The sequence below is a fragment of the Myotis daubentonii genome, chromosome X, assembly GCF_963259705.1.
Source record: "Myotis daubentonii chromosome X, mMyoDau2.1, whole genome shotgun sequence".
NCBI lineage: Eukaryota > Metazoa > Chordata > Mammalia > Chiroptera > Vespertilionidae > Myotis > Myotis daubentonii.
Genome location: NC_081861.1, coordinates 102,249,956 through 102,272,681, shown reverse-complemented (window position 1 = coordinate 102,272,681; position 22,726 = coordinate 102,249,956). Strand labels below are relative to the sequence as shown.

Below are 22,726 nucleotides of genomic sequence, written 5' to 3'. Positions count from 1 at the left end.
AACATGTCGGGAAGTGCAAAGTCTAGCCAAGGTCACCTTGGGTGCTAGCTATTACTTTGGAAAGCGAAAAGGGAAAAAAAAATTTTAAATCTGTTTTTCTATTAAGCATGACTTTGGGAACAAATACACCATCTGAGTCATTTGTTGAAACTTCCCCCAAAGCAGGATGTGGGGGAAAGGAAGGAAAGAAGCTCACGTGGTCATCTAATATGGACGTCACTCCCCAAGAAAGCCACTTTTTCGCCTCATCTTCACCATCTTTATCCATTTTTTCCAGTTAATGACTTAAAGCTTTTACAAATTCATAAATGCATCCGGGATTTCTGTGCACATATAAAGGGAAAAGGCCAGTTTAAAAACGAGTGCGCATAGTTTTGAGCTGAACTTGACCTTTTGCTGTGTACAGAATAAAAACCCGAGACTGTTTTGGCCTTAAAAATGGCCAAGATGAACCTGACAAAGAAATACAGGCTGGTTTCCCAAGGCAATTTAAAGTAGCTCTTTTGAAATTTCCCGCCCTGAGGCAAGTACCACCAGGAAGTTGATAGTCAAGTTTACATGTGAATAGCTATGGGTTTGCTTCTTGACTTCCCCAGCAGGAAAATTGTGACCATTTTGAAATTTAGCAGCTATGCCAAGCTTATTGGCTGGAAACTTAAAACTTTTAAGTTCAAATCATCTAAAAGTATTGAGATTTATAATACTGAAATGTTGATATGAGTATGCCTAGTATGAAGTCTAGGTGATAGAAGTTAATCTATTAATTGAAAATGCCTTATATTTTATTTGAAATGTATCCTTAAATGTAAAAGTATTGATTTGAAAAATGCTAAGTATTTAATTTGCTACCTAAGATTTAAAGCTCTGAAAGTTTAAGGCAGCTGGATCCGGCCCGTTTGAAATGAATAAAATTAAAAAAGAAAAAAAAGACCGTACCCTTTTATGTAATGATGTTTACTTTGAATTTATATTAGTTCACACAAACACTCCATCCATGCTTTTGTTCCGGCCTGCTGGTCCAGTTTAAGAACCCATTGTGGCCCTCAAGTCAAAAAGTTTGCCCACCCCTGGTTTAAGGTCTCTTTTCTTGCCATTAAAAAGTTTAAAGCTACACCCTTTTTTAATGGAGGGAGGGGTAGACACGCCCTTCCCCTAGCAAGCAGGTAGTCCAATTCCCACCAGCAGCCATCTTTAGGAATGTTAATTTGCATTTAAATGGCTACACCTTTTGCTAGCCAACCTTCCCAGAAAAGGTCAAGTGGCCAAAAGGTGGCGCCTTTGAAATCAGCTTTCCACCAGTAGTCATTTTTTAATACATACAAGTTTGCTTCTCAGTTTCCCCAGGCAGAAAAAACATGGTTTAAAGTTAATTATTAGATTTTAAAATTTATTCTTAAAAATATAAAAGTGTAGTTAATCAAAGAACTGCTAATATTTGACTTGTAAGCTCTGAAAGTTTAAAGTGCAAATTGAATCGGGAGAAGTTAATTAAATATCTAATGTATAACTTGTTTTTGAAAAAATAAAATGTGTTTTCTCTTAAATGATTAGGAATTCAAAATATGTTGCTTATTGATCTGATAAAAAGAGGATTAATTTTGTGATCTCAACTGAACTTTTTAATACAAAAACCAGTTTAAACTTAATTGATATTCTTTAAAATAATTATAAAAGGTATAAACAGCTAATGGGATTTCTGCTTGTCTGAATATAATGTTGGCCATCTATCTTTTAGGGGTTTTGGTTTGCTCTGTCAAAGAACAGTGTAGACAGCCGCCCCTTTGAGCTGCCTGACTTGGCAGCCGCCATGTTGGCCGCATGGCTTACCGAGCCCCTGGGGGCCGCCATCTTGAAACAGCAAAGGCCCCTCCCTCTGACTTAGCCAATCACAAAAGGAGTGTCTGCTTACTGAGGCAGGATGGAATTTCAGGGGTGGAGTTTTAAGACAGAAATGCTGATGGGGCAGGAAGTGTGCTTGCCTCACAGATTTATTTAATACTATTTTAAAAATATTTTAATGCTTAATAAATTAGCAATCACGGCCTTAATATAATTTCAGTGGTATATGATGGACCGATGTTTTGAGCAGTTGGCTTTATAAGGGCCGACAATAGAGCTCGTATTTTTTAAAAGGCTTGTAGATAGAGACATTTTTAAAAGGTATCTAAAATTCTCAGTAGGACCACAGTTATACATATATCATAAACAAATTAAGAGTAATTGATTCCATGGTCAAGACTAGATCCTATTATGTTGAGAACTGTTTTTAAGTGTTAAAAAATTTTTAATTAGATATGTATTTGACAGTTTTTCCCGAGTGCAATATTTCAAAATATAATAGGCTTGGTTGCATAAGGAATTTCTGCCAAATAAAAGAAAAAATTGATTTATTAGTAGCAATGTCTTTATTTAAACTAACAAAAGCAACACACCGCTGTATTTTAAATTAGGCTGGAGGTGGGGCAGCGTTTGCATCTCGTGTATCAAAATAAAACTTTACTAAATTTACTAATCTTTGTAAGCAATTGAATCCTAGTAAAGTAAAATTCTTCTAAAAAGTTACTGAAGGCTTCCCATGATCCCTCTGTATATGCAAATAAGCTGAAAGGGAACACTGCTTAAAAACATTATTTTAAATTTAATAAAAAGGAGAAATTTTAATATTTTGAAATATCTTCCACTAATATTTACAGGATAATATAATGATTTGCTGTTAAAATACCAAATCTGAAAATAAGTACAGTCACCATAAATGTTTAATGACTTTGACTTGGAATGCATGGCCTTGCGGCACTATCAATCAACATCCAAGAAGTAACCCTATAAATTACTTGGTGTAAAAAACAAAGATTTTTCTTTTTTAAGTTAAAGTTCTCCAAGTGTAATCCAGCAGGAGGAAGACAAACCAGACAACCAACAGCCCAGAGACCACCTGGAGCACGGTAAAGTGAAGTATGGTAATAATTAATTCAGGTAAAAACTATAAGTTTCATATGTCTTAGAAGGCACATTTTTCCTTTACCTGGGAAGGACAGCACAGCTATCCCAAGGTCAGGGGGCTCCAGTTAGCATGTCAACTCAGTGTTCTGGAGACCCAAAACTGTAATTTAGATAACATGCCTAAGTTTAACCTAGGTTACCTAAGGACTCTAGATAATGTGTTTACCCAAAACTGTAATTTGGATAACATGCTGTCTCTGCTTCTGTAAATTGCTTTTTTTTGCTAACTAGGTTCCTTATTCCAAACCTTGAGACAGCCAGTTTAAAATTAAGTTGTCATGACCTAGAACAAAGAATATTCTTACATGGTATTATTCTACAAGTTTTATTAATAATTTTTGATATTTTAAAACAGCATATTGTGCATTTATCCCAAACAAATTTACAAACTATCTCTTTAAATGTTTTAAGGACATAAGGGATTTATTTCCTCCTGGGAAGGCACTTGAGCATTCTGTATTGACCTCTTGACTTTTTTTTTGCCAAGAGGAATCCAATTGCCTACAGCTGTTATCTGAGCTCTCTGTTCAAGCTGGGATCATGAAAAGCTGGTACCATATATCTGTCTCTTGCCCAATGGCGTAAGCTTGGCCTTCTCTGGAGAAGAAACCTGGGTTCCCCATGATCAATGCTGGGACCCTGCCAGCAGGCGAGGGGATCCAAAGGCAGTTGCTGGGCATGGAGGCCAGAGGGACATAGGCTACCAAGGAGACAAAACTGAACCTCACATCACCCTACTTGGCCCAGAGATGGCTGGTAGTCAAAGACAGGTAAGACCCCACAGGGTGGGGCGACCTAAGACAGGCACAGTCGGGGGCCAGTAGGACAAAACTTGGGGTTCAACAGAGGTGGGGCACAGATCCTCACCCCCCCAATGGTGCAGGGGCTTGAACACTCGCCCCTTCTGAGGAAGGTCTCCTGTCCCCATGGCTGCTTCTTGCTTCCCATGCCCAGCCCAGATCAGGAACCAAATAACAAAAGAGATTTGGTCCAGCTGAAATCAGAATCCAGATAAACGGAGGCTTGGCTAACAGACCCTATGTCTAAATCTAGCCTAACAACAGGAATGCTCAGAGCCTTCACAAGGATGTAAAGTGATCCTTTTCATTAATATTTACAGTGTAAATTAAGATTATTGTTAAAATATTAAATTTGACAGCAAAATAGTTTTCAAATTAAAGTCGTTTTCAAATGAATTAAATTTGGCTAATTTGAGATAAGTAATTATTCAAAAAGTATTAACCCAAATTTTCATTTCGTGGTAAACATGCTATGAATCTAAAGCATGTTCAGGTTCATTTTTTTGTGTGCAAAAAATTAATCTTTAAAGCTATCTAGACTGCATTATAAAATTTCCAAGGAGCCTCCTAATTAAATCAAAAAAAGGGGGATAGTGGAAAAATATAGTGGAAAAATGCCATGTAAGGAAATAGATCCTGTAACTAAATTACATTTAGAGAAAAAATTTTTTTTGTTTATAATGCTAATACCAAGACACCCAGGAAAAACACACATGATGCCAGGGTAAGCCAGGGAAAGATCATTTTAAAGAAAAAAACCCCAAGTAAGGTTTTTTCCTTTAACCTTTGGTCGAGAATATGTTTGTATACTTTCAGAAAACAGCTTCAAAACCATATGGATTCCTGCGACAACAGATCCCAGAAAGAATTGCTCCAGCCACAAAGACAAAAGAGACAGTTCAGAGATGGAGATGGTGAAGACACCTTGCCATGCTAGCAATCAGCAGCTGTGCGTCGCTGCAGGGTGCCCAGGACCAAACCAGAGGACCGGACCTGCATTACCACCATTTGTCCACCATCCAGAACCAGCATTTCATTGCTGGCACGTACACATGAACTGTCGGACATTGAAACTTGGACTCAGAACTGTTGGACATTGATTTTGGGACTTAAACATTTTTTGTTCTTATGTTTATTTCTGGTTTTTTAAGGAAAAAATAAGGGGGAGATGTGGGAAACAGTTTATTGCCTTCACTATCTGATAAACATAGATAGAGAACCCCCCCACCCCCCGAAGGCTGGGTGCCTTTGAAGCCCTAGCAAAGATTGGAGCTAGGCGCCACCTCTGTTTGTCCAGACAGTGGTAGCTGAAACTACTCCCCCCATTTATTATTATTTAAATCCTTGCTGATGGGCTAGTCTGCCTATTGCAGGGGGTCACCTGCCTAAGGGCTATGCTATGGGTGCATCCCAGAATCAATAAAAGCTTGGTGAGGCCTGAGCACGAGAGGAAGTCCTTCCCCTTGAGTTGGACTTGCTCGCCTGGCCCCCCAATGTTCCCAAATTATCTCTTGTCTTTTCATATTCATTTGTGTGCGGCTCTGCTTCCAGTTCCTGAACCCTGACCCACGCGGGACGTGGGAAGGAAATACTCGACATGCTCTGACCAGTAGGTCAGCTTGCTGCTGGGGGGCCAGCTGATTGGGACTGAGCGAGATGGGCTTGACATGCCCTGGAGCTCCCCCGCGGTTTCTCCCCAGCTGGCCAACCTCCCACATCCCTCCCTGGCCTGGATCGTGCACTGGTGAGGTCCTTCAGCCTCGCCTGTGCCCTCTTGCAATCCAGGACCCCTTGGGGGATGTTGGAGAGACAGTTTCGGCATGATCCCACAGGCCAGGCCAAGGGACCCCACTGGTGCATGAATTCGTACACCAGGCCTTCTAGTTTTCTATAAAAACTAAAAACTAAGTCACTACCACTTCTTGGGTTGTCATTAGTACATTTCTCTCTTTTGTATTCATATATATATATATATATATATATATATATATATATATATATATATAGACAAACATGGTAATTGACCATACCTCCACTACACTTCCCATTGGCTAATCAGGGTGATATGCAAATTAACTGCCAACCAAGATGGCAGCCGGCAGCCACGCAGCTGAAGCGAACATGAGGCTTGGTTGCCCTGGCAATGGAGGAAGCAAAGGTTCCCCGCCTGCTGCACCCGGCTCTGAGCCTGAAAGCAACAGCTCCGAAATGCAACTATATTTCAATTATAGAAGCGAAACGAACCCCAGAGACCTGCTTTCAGACAGCCGGCATCGAAGCTGGAGCTGCAACAAAGTTTCAATTACAGAAGGTAAATAAATCCCAGGATAAAAAAAAAGAAGAAGAAAAAAAGGAGAGACTGGGAGCTTCAGTTGCAGGCTTGGCCCGCCTGAAAACAGCCCTCAGCCCCTCATCCAAGCTGGCCAGGCACCCCCGTGGGGACCCCCACCCTGAAGGGGGTGCGGGTAGCCTGAAAACAGCCCCCAGCCCCTCATCCAGGCTGGCCAGGCACCCAAGCAGGACCTCTACCCTGATCCGGAGCACCATTCAGGGCAAACCAGCCGGCCCCCACCCGTGCACCAGGCCTCTATACTATATAGTAAAAGGGTAATATGCAAACTGACCCTAACAGCAGAAAGACTGGGAATGACTGGTCACTATGACACACACTGACCACCAGGGGGCAGATGCTAAATGCAGGAGTTGCCCCCTGGTGGTCAGTGCGCTCCCACATGGAGGAGCTCTGCTCAGCCACAAGCCAGGCTGATGGCTGCCAGTACAGCGGTGGTGGTGGGAGCCTCTCCTGCCTCCTCAGCAGCACTAAGGATGTCCGACTGCAGCTTAGGTCTGCTCCCCGCTAGCAAGTGGACATCCCCCGAGGGCTGCCGGGCTGCCAGAGGAATGTCTGATTGCCAGCTTAGGCCCAATCCCCTGGGGAACAGGCCTCAGCCAGCAGATGGTCATCCCCCCAGGGGTCCCAGACTGTGAGAGGGCACAGGCCTGGCTGAGGGATCCCCCCCTCCCCCGCCGAGTGCACAAATTTTTGTGCACTGGGCCTCTAGTCCTATCTAATAAAAGAGAAACATGGTAATTGGCGTACGACCGCTACCCTTCCCATTGCTAATCAGGGCGATATGCAAATTAACTGACAGCCAAGATGGCGGCTGGCAGCCATGCAGCTTAAACTGAACATGAGGCTTGCCTGCTTCAGTGGTGGAGGACTGCAATGTTCCCCGCCTGCCTTGCCGGCCTCTGAGCTTGCAGTTTCAAAAACATTGTAACAAATATAGAAGCTAAACAAAACCCCAGAAACCAGCTTTCAGAGAGCTGGGATCTCAGAGCTGGAGTTGATACAGAGTTTCGATTATAGAACTGAAACAAACCAGATACCTACTTTCAGCAGCTGAGGCCTCAGAGTTGGAGCCAAGCCTCAGAGCTAAAGCTGGCCCAGAGTAAAAAAAAGAAAGAAAGAAAAAAAGGAGCAGTTGGGAGCTTCAGTCCCAGCCTGAAAACAGCCCTCAGCCCCTCACCCAGACTGGCCAGGCACCCCAGTGGGGACCCCCACCCTGAAGGGTGTGTGACCAGCTGCAAACAGCCATTATCCCCTCATCCAGGCTGGCCAGGCACCCCAGTGGGGACCCCCACCCTGATCCAGGACACCCTTCAGGGCAAACCAGCTGGCCCCCACCCATGCACCAGGCCTCTATTCTATATAGTAAAAGGGTAATAATATGCCTCCCAGCACCGGGATCAGCGGAGCCGAGAGGCCTCCCGGCACCGGGATCACCGTGACAGGGGGCAGCGCCCAAACCCCCTGATCGCCCTGCAGCTCTGTGTGTGACAGGGGGTGGGGCCACAACCTCCCTATCGGCCCTGCTCTGTTCATGACAGGGGAAGGCGCCCCAACCCCCTGATCGGCCCTGCTCTGTGCCTGATAGCTCCCCAACCCCCTGATCACCCTGCGGCTCTCTGTGTGACAAGGTGTGGCGCCCCAACCCCCCCACCCCACAGGCCCTGCTCTGTGTGTGATGGGGTAGAGCCATAACTTCCCCATCGGCCCTGCCCTGAGTGTGACAGTGGGGGCACCCCAACCCCCTGATTGGCCCTGCTCTGTGGGTAATAGAGGACGGTGCCCCAACCCCCTGATCCGCCCTGCTCTGTGTGTGACAGGGGGTGGTGCGCCAACTCCCCTATCGGCCCTACTCTGTGAGTGACAGGGGGGAGCTCCTCAACCCCCTGATGGGCCCTGCTCTGTGCGTGACAGGGGGGAGCTCCCCAACCCCCTGATGGGCCCTGCTCTGTGCGTGACAGGGGGGAGCTCCCCAACCCCTTGATGGGCCCTGCTCTGTGCGTGACAGGGGGGAGCTCCCCAACCCCCTGATGGGCCCTGCTCTGTGCGTGACAGGGGGTGGCACTGCAACCTCCCCATCGACCCTGCCTTGAGTGTGACAGGGGGCGGTGCCCCAACCCCACAATCGGCCCTACCCTGAGTGTGACTGAGGGTGGCATCGCAACCTCCCAATCTGCCCTGCTCTGTGCATGACAGGGGGCGGTGCCCCAACACCCCAATTGGCCCTGCTCTGAGCCCAACCAGGGGCTGCACCTAGGGATTTGGCCTGCCCTCTGCCACCCGGGAGCAGGCCTAAGCCAGCAGGTCGTTATCTCCCGAGGGGTCCCAAACTGGGATAGGGCACAGGCCGGGCTGAGGTACCCCCCCTCCCCCCCAAGTGCACAAATTTTTGTGCACTGGGCCTCTAGTCTCCACTAATAAAAGAGAAAAATGGTAATTGGGGTACAACGATACCCTTTTCATTGGCTAATCAGGGCTATATGCAAATTAACTGCCAACTAAGATTGGCAGTTAACTGCCAACAAGATGGCGGTTAATTTGCATATGTAGGCACAATGCAGGGAGGCAAAAGGGAAAGCAGGAAGAAGCCCCCTGCCACTGACAGTGATTGGAAACCCAGGGGGGAGCTAAGAGCTGGGGGGCAGGGCAAAGGCGGCCCTGGGGCCGCCTTTGCCCTGCCCCCCAGCCATGATCGGAGAATCAGGTGCCTTTTCCGCCCTGGCCAGTTATAGCAGGAAGTAGGGGTGGAGCCAGCAATGGAAGCTGGGCACAGTCGAAGCTGGCAGTCCCAGGAGCTAGGGGCCCCTTGCCTGGGCCTAAAGCGAAGCCCACGATCGCGGGGCCGCTGCAGCTGTGGGTCCCCGCTGCCCGGGCTGAACGCCTCAGCCAGAGACATCCTGCAGGGGCAGGGGCAGAGCCCGCGCGATCACGGTGCCCCTGCTGCCACTGCAGGTCCCCGCTGCCCGGGCCGGACGCCTAGGCCAGAGGCGTCAGGCCTGGGCAAGGGGCCGATCCTGCGATTGGAGGGTGATGGGGGTCAACGCCTGAGGGCTCTCAGTATGTGAGAGGGGGCAGGCTGGACTGAGGGACACTCCCCCCGCCCCACACCCAGTGCACGAATTTCGTGCACCGGGCCCCTAGTATATATATAAAAGCCTAAGCTACCGTTTGACTATTCAACCAGTAGCTATGATGCACACTGACCACCAGGGGGCAGATGCTCAACACACAGGCATGGAAACATGGAACTGATTGATGAATCTCAGAGGGAAGGGGGGAAGGGAGAGGGTGGGAAGAGATTAACCAAAGATCTTATATGCATACTAGAGGCCCAGTGCATGGATTCGTGCACTGGTGGGGTCCCTCGGCCTGACCTGCACCCTCTAGCAATCCAGGACCCCTCAAGGGATGTCAGAGAGCCAGCTGTTGTGGCTCAGTGGTTGTGTGTCGACCCATGAACCAGGAGGTCACAGTTCCATTCCTGGTCAGGGCACATGCCCAGGTTGTGGGCTCAATCTCCAGTAGGGGCCGTGTAGGAAGCAGCCAATCAATGTTTCTCTCTCATTGTTGATGTTACTCTCTCTCTCTCTCTCTCTCTCTCTCTCTCTCTCTCTCTCTCTCTCTTGCTTCCTCTCTCTGAAATCAATAAAAATATTTTTTTAAGAAAATTATTTAAAGAATATATTTCTTTGGCTTTTTATCAGGATTAACAATCGGTATATTCTAAAATTTCCCATTTTAAAAATCACTTTGGGAAAGGTCCATGATTAAAGTTTTAGCACACTGAAATTCCTTTATATCCCCCTAGGAATTAATTTATATAAGTCATTGCAATAAATTCAGATTAGCATGCTGCAGCACAGTTAGTATAAAAGTCTTCAGATGATTTAAAGCCCACTTTCTTAGATTTTCGTAACAACTTAACATAAAGGTAATCAGAGGTTTCTGAGAGCTTGAAAGGATTCTGTCATTTTACAGAAACTGAACTTAGAAAAGTGAAATGATTCATCAATTATCTTGAATTTCTATTGTTTGATTCACCATCTATAATATATTTTTGTCTCAACTAAAAACTATTTTAATACATAGTAGGAATCCCATTTATATTATACATATCTCAATACAAATTCTATTGTTGTTTGTTGAAAAAAATGTGTGTATATCAAGTAATGCCTTACTTTGATGCTTCAGTATGGAATACTGAAAATTAAAATATCATAAAGTGAAACATCAAGTTCTATTAACACATACTTTTTGACCAATCTCAATAAAGGGTTAGACCAAAACCAATATAAAAATTCAAAAACCAACTATTTTAAAATGAAAAAAATACAGAGATTTTGTTAGTCTTTTTAAGTTGTAGCACTGATTTTCATAAATTAAATTATCTGTAAACTGATTGCTTTGTCAGAATTTTATTGCTAATACATTTCCATTTTACTTCAAAAAATATACAACTAATGTATGATTATTCATTATAAAAAATTAGTTATAAAAAAGGAAATAATGAAAGTCCCTCTTTACACCATTCCTCCAGTACTAGAATTTTATATTGGATTGGACCTTCCTTTGATACTTGCAATAAAGTTCAACTAAACCAGAAACCAGAAACCTAAACCTAATAACTGATTCTGTATCTCCATGGATGGATGATTATTACCTAGGAATTTATATTAAGCAAAATTCTTATATTACCCTAGCAGAGTGTTTTTAAAAAAGGAATGTTCAATGCACTGTCATTTGCCTTAGCAAAGTAAGGAAACAAAAAAAGTTCCAAATAAGCAAAAGATTGATCTCTATATGCTCATTTGGAGCAGTATCTAAGATATATTTGCTAAGTGAAAAAAGCAAGATGCAGAACAATATGTATAGCATGATTCCATTTATATGAAAAGGGAATATATATATGTGTGTGTGTGTGTGTGTGTGTGTGTGTATATACACACAAACATACATACACACACATATGGATATATATAATACATATAACCATTTTATATTCATAGTCTATTTCTGGAAGGATACAGACATAGAAAACTGATGACTGGTTTCCTTTGGGAGAGTGTTTTTACTCTGTACATATGTTACTTTTTCAAGAATTAAAAAATAGTTATTTTCGCCCAGCCAGTGTGGCTCAATTGGTTATGTGTCATCCCATGTACCAAGAGGTCACCAGTTTGATTCCCAGTCAGGGCACATGCCTGGGTTGCAGGCTCAATTCCCAGTAGGAGGCGTGCAGGAGGCAGCCAATTGATGATGTTTCTATCTCTCCCTCTCTCTTTCTCTCTCTAAAGTCAATGAAAACATATTTTTAAAAGTTACTTTTAAGGGAAACAAGAAATGTATTCATCCACAGGATGAATTTAATTACTGCTAGCATCTAGATTGTCATTTTTTTAAAAAAAGGATAGTCGATATTACGCAGACAACATAGTGTGGTGATAGCCAGAGGGAAAGGATGTGGGGACTAGATGGTGGTAGGCAAAGGTGGGGGGAGAGGGAGAATGGGAACGGAAAGAGACTTTGCTTAGGGCGATGAGCGCATGATACAGTGTCCAGATGATGTTTTATTGAGTTGCACAGTTGAAACCTGTGGTTTTGTGAACCAATGTCACCCCAATAAATTCAATTCTAAAAAATAAATAAAAGGATAGTCTATATTAGCAAAACGGATGGCAGCCTTTATCTGTACAAAGGCAAAAAGTACTCAAAGAGTTGGCAGTTTAAGATTCAAGGACAAAGTAATTTGCTAATAAGGCATTAACCTTTGGAGCCATTCAGTACTTAGAGCTAATTAAATTTGTTTTTACATTTCACTTTCAGAAAGGCCAACCAATCCCAGAGAAAGACCTTCACATTATCTGCCCATTTCATTTTCCCCCTGAACAGACCACTAGGGTGATTAAATTAAACTTCAGGCTAATCCCTTTAAAGTCTAGTTTTGACACTGGCAGGACAAACAAGAGTATTAGAGTCATTTACAAACTTTACAATTTAAGAGAAAATTCCCAAAATGTATTTAAATGCTGAAGCTGCAAAGAGAAAAAAGTCATCCATTTTACTTATTGAATAATTAGAGACTTCTTGACCATTCACTATCCTTAAATTCTTTTAAAGCTCTAATCTGTTCCACTGGAGAATTTTTTGAATAAAACAACCCCACTCGATTTAACAAAACAATTACGTTACTTCATATCAGAGTTTTATTCCAAATACTACCAGAACTTCTTGAATTAGTTGAAATAAGGTCCTCTCCAAATCGTGTTTCTAAATTGACTGCACATTAGCCTTAGTAAATGCAATCTCAGAAACTATTATCTAGAAATTTTAAACCTTGACATTTGTTAAAAAGTGAGACATCCTATATAATAAAGAGCTAATATGCAAATGGTTGTCACACCCTCGCACCCTCACGCCGGGGCCAGGGGACCTGAGGCCGCACCCCCCGCCCCAGCACCGGGGCCTGGGGACCCGAGGCCGAGCCAGGGGACTTGAGGCCATGCCCCCCGCCCCAGTGCCAGGCTGGGGGACCTGAGGCTGCACCCGGGGACCTGAGGCCACGCCCCCACCTGGCACTGGGCTGGGGGACCTGAGGCTGTGCCCCCTGCCCAGCAGGGCTTGACAGGGGACCTGAGGCTGTGCCCCCTGCTGGGCTGAGCTTGACAGGGGACCTGAGACTGTGCCACCCACCCTGCGGGGCTTGACAGGGGTGGGGCTGGCAGGGCTGGGTCTCGCGTGATTTCAAGGCGCGCACGGGTGGGTAGGGACTTGACTCTGGGTCCCGCAGCGCACCCCAGACTCTGACAGGAGGGAGATTTTCGTATACATTTTACTAATTTTCTTTCATCTCTGATACTTCTATTATAGAGAAAGGGCGAATAGCAATATTAAAATATTTCCTCTTGCCGAAACCGGTTTGGCTCAGTGGATAGAGCGTCGGCCTGCGGACCGAAAGGTCCCGGGTTCGATTCCGGTCAAGGGCATGTACCTGGGTTGCGGGCACATCCCCAGTAGGAGATGTGCAGGAGGCAGCTGATCGATGTCTCTCTCATCGATGTTTCTAACTATCTATTTCTCTCCCTTCCTCTCTGTAAAATATCAATAAAATATATTTTAAAAAAAATATTTCCTCTAATTACCTTTTAATGTGCATGAATTTCATGCACCAGGCCACTAGTTTTATATATTAACATTTTGAAGTAAATTCTGACTATAAATTATGTCTGGGTGTGGACAATATTCTATGATTCCTAGAAAAAGGTGAATCCACCTTTTGTGGCCTCTGAAGCTTAAACATTTTGGGGAACTGTCTTTAAGAAAATTAATGAGACTAAAAAACAAAATTCTGTACAGAAGTAAAAATATCCTGAAAAGTAACAAAATTAAAATTTATAAATTTTTAAAAGCTAGCAAATACCATAAAATCCATAAAATAACATGTTTACTAATAATGCCTGATACACCTACCTCTATAATATTTTATTTTCCTATATTTTTGGCTGTATAATCTGCTGCTTCATTTGACAATGATTTTGTAAAAATATTTATCAACATAGAGAAAAGAGATAATTGTCTTTCCTGCAGGTCAAAATATTTTTTTTTAATTAATGGGTGTTTAGAAAATTTTCTTTCAATGTCACAAATAGATATTGATAAGTTTTGAGCTGTTGTCAAATTCAGGAAAATTATCAGTTTCTTTTATATATGAGCTTTAAGATATTTCAGGGCATTTCAGAAAAGTTTTCTTGTGCAGTGATTAGTTTTAAATACTCTTTGAATTGATAACAGTTATTTACCACTTTTACACAGGGCCCTACATCTTTATGCCAAAATACTGGGTGAGTCAGTGGGTGATAGGAGCATTACTAAAAGCCATTGCTACACCGGAATTTCTAGCAAAAATGTAACTATACCCACAAGTGATTAAGAACCACATATAGTCAAATATTCTAACACCAAACTAAACATCCCCACTGACCCTCCCCTTAGATCTTCAAAATGTCCATGGCACATCCAATGCCACCCAACACAGAGGGAAGTCTAACAGAGGGGGAGTCAAAGTGACAATAAACAATAGGCTTAAAGGATTGTGGTTAAAATATTTTACTTTTGCAAAAACATGTAACCATGTGAACACATTGCTAAGACCCCATCCAGGGTCTCAGAAGAGGTCACTCACTGAAACTTAAGCTTCATTAACTTCACAATAAATCTGTCTCTGGGCCTAGAAGAATTAACAGTTAGTGAAATATTTTTTATTAAATATATTGGATAACAGTGGTTAATAACATTATATAAATTTCAAGTTGCAACTTTATAATGCAACATCCGTATTCTCTATTTTGTGCTCAGTACCCAAAGTCTAGTCTCCTTTTGTCCCCTTGTATTTAGCCTCCTTTATCCTCTTCATCCTCCCCCATCCAGCAAAATATGTTTTAAAGAAAGGAAAAAAGAAGAAAGGTCAAAATTATACTCTATGGGCTTTTGACTAGAGGAGAGGTGAGCTGGAAAAGGCAGAGAAAGTGTGTTTCCTTTTGTTCTTAGCAATCAAATTGTGAACATGCCCTGGAAAGTACAGCCATAAATATCTGTCACTGGGATCCACTGTTGATAACACAAAGTGCTTTAACATTACATTACTGTTACTTTTCCTTTACACTTAATCCAATTAAAATGCATTTTTCTGGCCTTAAACAAGCTTTATTAAACAGAAGTGAATTCTAGAAAGATGCAGTGGAAACAGCAGCCTTACATATGAGTGGGGTGCAATAGGATTCTGGGGGGAATCTAGAAAGGAATGGACTTGCAAATGTTAAGAGTAGAATTTAGTCCTTCATTTATACATGGATATGTTGGGAAAACGAACATTAATCTAAAATAGTTTGCCAGACAAAAAATAAGTACATAAGTCCCTTGGAGAAAAATTTTGCAAACCATTTTTTTGATGCAATTAAGTTTACTGCAATTAGAACCAACAATTAGTAAGATTAGCCTCTATTCCTGCCCCCAGCATTGGCCACCTTAAATCACGTAAGGTTTAATTGATTTCATTTGAGGATAAAATCAAGTGCAGGTATCATACTTATTACTCACTGAAATGAAATGACTTGTTTTTAAAGCTTTGGGACTAAAGGTTGTAGAGTTACTTTTGCCATCCTCTTTTCATATCAACAAAATATCCTGAAAAATATCCACCTAATTTTTGGATAGTTACAAATTAATGAAAAAATTACAAAATGTTTTTATAAATTTGAATATTTTAAAGATAAACTAATTTAACAAAACATGTAGTATTGTCACTTCTCAGCACTTCTAACTTGGCTTTCTCCCCAAAGCAAATTAAAGAAAGCAGCATACTTGTGGAGGGGTTGAAGAGCCTCCAAGACTGGAGTTATGTGAAGGTAGATGATGAATACAAAAGAAAGTCCTACTTTTGGAGCATGAGAAAGTGGAAAATTCATACCTAAGTCTGCCTATGGATGCCTTCAGGGCAGAAAACTTAGCAGAAGTTTTATTATACTATGTAAATTTAAAAATATTTAGCCACAACCATCAACACAGTCTTAGCTGACCAGAGTATGTAGTGTAGACAACAAATGAAAGAAATGCTGCTTTCCCACCGTACATATAGTAAAAATGGATCCAAAGCTTACTTTGCCCTCTTTGGCCAAGATGAATATGAAACTCAGATGTGAAAAAAAAAATCACCTACAGTTTCAGACATGGAAAAGAATTACCCACATATTGCCATCACACTTCACATGACTCTTGAAATAAGGAAATTTTATATCAAACTTCATAAAGAATCACTATATGCCAATTAGCCAATTTATTTGTAATAAAAACAAGGGAAACTAAAGACAATTTGCTCAAGGTCTTATGAGAAGTCTGAATCATAGACAAGAATGTTGTAGAGACAAGAAGTATAAATCCTTGGGGGGGGAAAACAACACAAACCCAAAATGGCAAAAAAAGTATAAACTCTTTACTTCACTGAAAAGCCAAACCCATTCTGAAATCTCTGACTTCACTAATTCCCAAAGAGTAACTTACTTTAACGTGATGTACACCATTCAGTTTTCCAATCTGCTGTTCAATGGTCCAAACACAGGAACTGCACGTCATCCCCTCAACAGAGATGGTGACAGAATTCACACCCATACTTGGATCCATTTTGATTTCTTCTTTACATTCCTATTAGAAACAATGAATTCATTCATTTCAGCCATGCAAATAATACTTCCTCACTTTCCCCCACCTCCTCAATTGAAAATATCTATATTTATAAAAAGCTAAGTGACCGACCACATGTCCATTTGACCATCTGACCGACCGACCAACTGGCCAGTACATATGATGTGCACTGGCAATTTAAAAATTAATGTTGACTCACACATGCACAATACATATAAAGCTCTCACTGGCACCAATCGCACGCGTGTGTTTAGATCTGTCATTGTCGATTGTGAATTTGGTTGATACTTCTATTACAGAGAAAGGGCGAATAGTAATATTAAAATATTTCTTCTAATTAATTTCCTTTCAATGTGCACAAACCCTTGCACCGGGCCATTAGTAGTACTAATAAAATATAGATAGTAGCCGAAACCGGTTTGGCTCAGTGGATAGAGCGTCGGCCTGCGGACTGAAAGGTCCCAGGTTCGATTCCGGTCAAGGGCATGTACCTGGGTTGCGGGCATATCCCCAGTGGGAGATGTGCAGGAGGCAGCTGATCGATGTTTCTCTCTCATCGATGTTTCTAACTCTCTATCTCTCTCCCTTCCTCTCTGTAAAAAAATCAATAAAATATATTTTAAAAAAAATATATAGATAGTATTCTTTTCTCTCACCTCATGTTAGTCTCATTCCAGGGCTTTTGCTTTCACTATTCCCTTAGTTTGGGACTTTCTCCTTACAGATATCTGCTTTGCTAACTTCTTTATCTCTTTCAAGTCTTTACTCAAATCTAACCTTCTTAATGAGTCTTACACTGACCAACCTGTTTAATATTGCAACCTACATCTTGCAATAAACACACACTCTGATTCCCTTTACCTCTGCTCTATTTTTCTTTTTTCACAGAACTTATCATCTTCTAATGTAGTCTATAATTTACTTATTATGTTTATTGCTTTTTATCTGTCTTCCTGCGATGGTTTTAAAGCATATTCACAAATTCTTTGTTTACTCCCTGCTTCAAGAGGTGGAATTTAACTCCTTTTCCCTTGAGTGTGTCCTGGGCTCAGTGATTTGCTTCCAACAAACAGATCAGCAGTTCTCAACCTAGGGGTCGAACGACCCTTTCACAGGGGTCGCCTAAGACCATCGGAAAACACATATATAATTACATATTGTTTTTGTGATTAATCACTATGCTTTAATTATGTTCAATTTGTAAGAATGAAATTGGGGACCACAACATGAGGAACTGTATTAAAGGGTCGCGGCATTAGGAAGGTTGAGAACCACTGAAATAGAATATGGTGAAAGCAACAAGGTGTGACTTCTAAGACTAGGTCATAAAAGGCACTGCAAGAGGATGAGAAAAGTCATTGTGGCTTCCTCCTAGTCTTGTCTTGAATCATTTATTCTGGGGAAAGTCACCTGCCATGTCATGAGGATATTCAAGCAATCTTATGAAAAGGTTCATGTGCGGAGAAATTGAGGCTTCCCGACAACAGCAAGGTAAGTGAACTGTCTTGGAAGTTTATTCGTTTTATAAAATATGTTTTTATTGATTTGTGTTTTTTTTAGAGAGGAAGGGAAAGGGAGACAGCGATTGAAACATCGATAAGAGAGAGCACATTGATAGATCAATCAGCTGCCTCCTCCATACCTCCTAATGGCGCCCACAACCAGGGCTTGTGCCACGACCAGGAATCGAACCAGAATTGAACCAGTAACCTCTTGGTGCATAAGACAATGCTCAATCCACTGAGCCACACCAGCCGGACGGAAGTTGGTTCTTCAGACTCAGTTAAGCCTTTAGATGCCTGCGGCTCCAGCCAACATATTGACTACAACCTCATCAGAGACCTTGAGCCAGAATCACACAGCTAAACCACTCCCAATTTCATGACACACAGAAACTATGAGATAATAAATACTTGTTTTCAACCAGTACATTTTGGGGTAATTTATTACACTAAAATAATTAACTAATATAACTTCCACTGGAATGAAAATTCCATAAAAATAGGAATCTGGCCCTAACCAGTTTGGCTCGGTGGATAGATCATCGGACTGCAGATTGAAGGGTCCCAGGTTTGATTCTGGTCAAGGGCATGTACCTTGGTTGCGGGCACATCCCCAGTGGGGAGTGTGCAGGAGGCAGCTGATCAATGTTTCTAACTCTCTATCCCTCTCCCTTCCTCTCTGTAAAAAATCAATAAAATATATTTTTAAAAAAATAGGAATCTGGTTTTTTCACTAATATTAGTTTGAAATGCATAAAATTGCCATTGCTACATATCAAAGTTGTCAAATAATGGCAATTTCATATAGATTAACCTAATATATCCCATGAAAACAGTGGTCTCCTTTGGTGAGGAGAACTGGGTAGTTAGGGGATATGTATGAGAAAAGGAATTTTCACAATATAACTTTTCGTACCTTTTTTAAAAAATATTTTTTTGATTTCAGAGGAAGGGAGAGAGAGAAAACATCAGAGAGAGAACATTGATCAACTGCCTACCACAGGCCTCCTACTGGGGACCGAGCCTACAAGCCCAGCATGTGCCCTGATCAGGAATTAAACCATGACCTCCTGGTTCACAGGTCGACGCTCAACCACAGAGCCACACCAGCCAGGATTTTTATACCTTTTGTAAAAATTGAGATGTAACTGACTTATAACATTGTGTAGTTTAAGGTGTACAATGTGTTGGCTTGACACATCCTAATATATAAAGAGCCAGGGTCCATCACGATCAAAACGTCTGGACAGATGACCGAACACCAGGCTAGGGTCCCGGCTGGTGTGGTGGAAGTCAGTCTTGGGTCCCGGCGGCCCACACTGGGAGTCGGTCCTGGGTCCCGGTGGCCCGCGGCGGGGGTCAATCCTGGGTCCCGGCGGCCCACAGTGAGAGTCAGTCCTGGGTCCTGGCCACCAGCAGCACGGTGGCGGGAGGGAGCTGCGGGCCCCAGCCGCCCGTGGTGCGGCAGCAGGAGGGGGCTGTGGGAACAGAGCCATGCTGCCATCGGACTGGCCTCTGGGTCCCTCCCCCTGCCTGCAGGCTCTGGGGAACCAGAGCTATGCTGCAATCTGGGAATCTTGATACCTCCCCTCCGGCCCGCAGGCCCAGGGAACCAGAGCCATGCTACGATGGGACTGGACCCTACCCGAGGGGACCTGTATTGTGAGAGCGTGCAGCCTGGGCTGAGAGACCCCCCCGAGTGCACGAATTTTCGTGCACCGGGCCTCTAGTCTATATATGTAAAAGCCTAAGTGACTGGCCGACCAACTGACCAGCTGGTATCTATGATGTGCACTGACCACCAGGGGGCAGACGCTCAATGCAGGAGCTGCCGAGCAACAGCAACTTTGCAGAGTGCCCTCTCGCACTCCGGGACCTCTCGGGGGATGTTGGACTGCCAGTTTCGGCCTGATCCCCGTAGGCCAGGCCAAGGAATCCACCGGTGCACAAATCCATGCACCGGGCCTCTAATTTTTTATATTGCGATAAGACTTCCACTATTACTAACACCTCTATCTTGTCACTTATCATTTGTTTGTGGTGAGAACAATTAAGATCTAGTCTACCTTTTGAATTTTACAGCATGAAAATGTATTATTATTCAGACACAGTCACAAACACACACACACATATGCACACACAAAACAGTAGACCTGAAATATTAAAAAACAATAATATGGATGGGAGTTTGTAATTGAGCATTCTAAGGTCCTTGGTCTTGCTTAGAATGTATATAGAGAAAGAGATAACCCCTGGTTTTGTTAAGAATACATGTTAGAAATTTAAGGGTAATGGTAGGAGAAATGTCTATGCAAGCCCTTTACCCATTTTTAATAGGAATTTGGGAGGGAGGTTGTTGAGTTGCATGATTTCTCTATAAGTTCTGCATATTAATCTCTTATCAGATATGATTTCCAAATATTTTCTCCTATTCTATGTATTATCTTTCTACTCTGTTGGTAGAATTTTTTGATGCCCAAAGGTTTTTAATTTTGATGAAATCCATTCTATTTTTTTTGTTATTACAACTATTCATGTTTTAAATTGAAATATAATTGGCATATAACACTGTATTAGTTTTAGGTGTACAACATAATGATTTGATATGTGTATATATTACAAAATTATTATCACCGTAAATTTAGTTAACATCCACCACCATACATAGTTACAAGTTTTTTCTTGTGATGAGAAATTCTAAGATCTACTCTCTTAGCAATTTTCAAATATGTAATACAGTATTGTTAACTATAGTCACCATGCTGTACATTACATCCCCTGACTTATTTATCTTATAACTAAAAGTTTGTACCTTTTGACCACCTTCACCCATCTTGCTCACCCAAACCCCCTCTCTCTGGCAATGAACTAACCTGTTCCCTGTATCTATGAGTTTGTGATTTTTTAGATTCCACATATAAGTGAGCTCATATAATATTAGTCTTTCTCTGCTTACTTCACTTAACATAATGACCTTAAGATCCATCCATGTTGTTGCAAGTGGCAGGATTTCCTTCTTTTTTGGCCATTCATCCCTCAACAAACACTTAGGTTGTTTCCATGTCTTGGCTATTGTAAATAATATTACAATGAATATGGAGTAGAGATATCTTAGAGATAGTGATTTAATTTCCTTTGGATAAATACCCAGTAGTGGAATTGCTGGATCATACGGTAGTTCTATTTTTAATTTTTGAGAAACCTCCATGCTGTTTTCCATACCTGTTCATTTATAAAACATGTAAAAAAATCTTAGAAAAGATGAAAAAAAAATTCATCCTGCGGCCCATCATGTTCAGACTTAATTTCAACTAGCACTAATTGTGGAACAACTGTAATGTATAATGTGACCTAATCTGCAATAGATTCATAATTATTAGTCTATTCATGTTATTTACTTTTAAAGTTATAGCTAAAGCTATTCCAAATGCAATAGATAATAAGTTATGTCCACTGGTTCTTCTTAAGTTAGTATTAAATTATTACCTATTCTTACATCAAGAGACTTAAAATATCTATTCAATATAAAAGAATAAATTCATCTAATTTTTGTTTTTAATTACTTCACTCAGCCTTTATTCAAGGTAAAAAAAATCATGATCCCGAGAGAACAAAGAAGGCAGCATGGGTAAATGCCTATACTTGCTGCCTCCCACAACCACATCAAAATTGTAACTAAAATACAGAACAACCATCATGCAGAACCACCTGAAATCTGGATGAATGAAAGTCCTACAACTACAGAAGTAAAAGAAGAAAGCACACTGAGATTGGTAAGAGGGGCAGCGGCAAAGAACGAGCTGGTCCAACACCCATGTGTGTCTGTGTTTTAATTGGGAGGGATATCTCAACTGCGGAGGCCTCTCATGAGGAGCAAGGAGTCCCAGCCCCATACAAGACCCCCAGCCCAGGGTTCCAGAACGGGGAAGAGAAGTCCCTGTAACTTCAGACTATAAAAACCAGCAGGGATTGTGGCTGAGTGACACAGAGGCTTCTAGAGACCCAGCAGTTCCTCTAAAAGGGCCATAGCATGGAATTACACGGAATCATTCCCTCTGAGCTCCAGCACTGGGGCAGCAGCTTTGGGGGATCCAGGGTCATATGAGCAGGAACTGGATTGTCTGGCATTGGAGCAAGAACTCAAAGGCAGATTTCTCACAGACAGGGGTGCTCGCAGGGGTCAGCCATATCTGAGTTTCCATCAGCCTGTCTCACAATGTTTGCTCTACCCTAGTGATTCCCTGATATCCTATCCCACCTGCTTTATAGCCCCACCCAAAATGTTTGCAATGGCTTTTCCATATGAATGACCTGTCCTGACTCAGGCTTCAAACTTTCCTAAAATCACTCAAACAAGCAGCTGCTGGCATCAGCATGCCCCATACCTATCAATAAGAGGCCCAAGACCCAGCACTAGCAGCAACTGGCCTTGCTTCACAGCTTGGCCTCACCTGGGCACTTACAAGGTAACACAAGTAGCAGCCATTTGCAGATCACTTTATAGCTCCTGATGGGTGGCCCAGGCAGTGGCTGACTTTGCACGTCCCAGGAGGCACCAGAGCCAGTGCACCCAGTGGACAGCTTCAGACCACACGAGATTACAACTCTACACATCCACAAGTGACCCACTCCAGGGGCAGACTCAGTGAGCATGAAATCCCCACTGAAGTAAGTCCTGCTCCATATGGGTGTTTTCTGCACAATAGTTCTCCCACTGTTGTCGCAGCTGGTCCTCACAGCCAATTGGCCTGGAGGTCAATTCCTCCCAGTGACACCAACAGCAATCAAGTCTCAACTACAACAAGACTGTACACATAGTCCACACAGGGGTGCCCAGCTAAGGTGACTGGGGAGACTGAGCCACTGGACACTACAGGACA

The 22,726-nt window shown here is 42.4% G+C and overlaps 1 protein-coding gene across 2 annotated transcripts in view; it reads right to left on the bottom strand.

Moving 5' to 3' along the window:
- Window positions 1–22,726, bottom strand: part of ATP7A (ATPase copper transporting alpha) — a 178,562-nt gene that overhangs the window by 88,486 nt on the left and 67,350 nt on the right. For both annotated transcript variants that reach the window (XM_059678592.1, XM_059678593.1), the window contains exon 2: window positions 16,204–16,344. In XM_059678592.1, coding sequence (XP_059534575.1) covers window positions 16,204–16,323 — 120 coding nt within the window. In that variant the 5' untranslated portion in view covers window positions 16,324–16,344. The remainder of the gene's footprint in view (window positions 1–16,203; window positions 16,345–22,726) is intronic.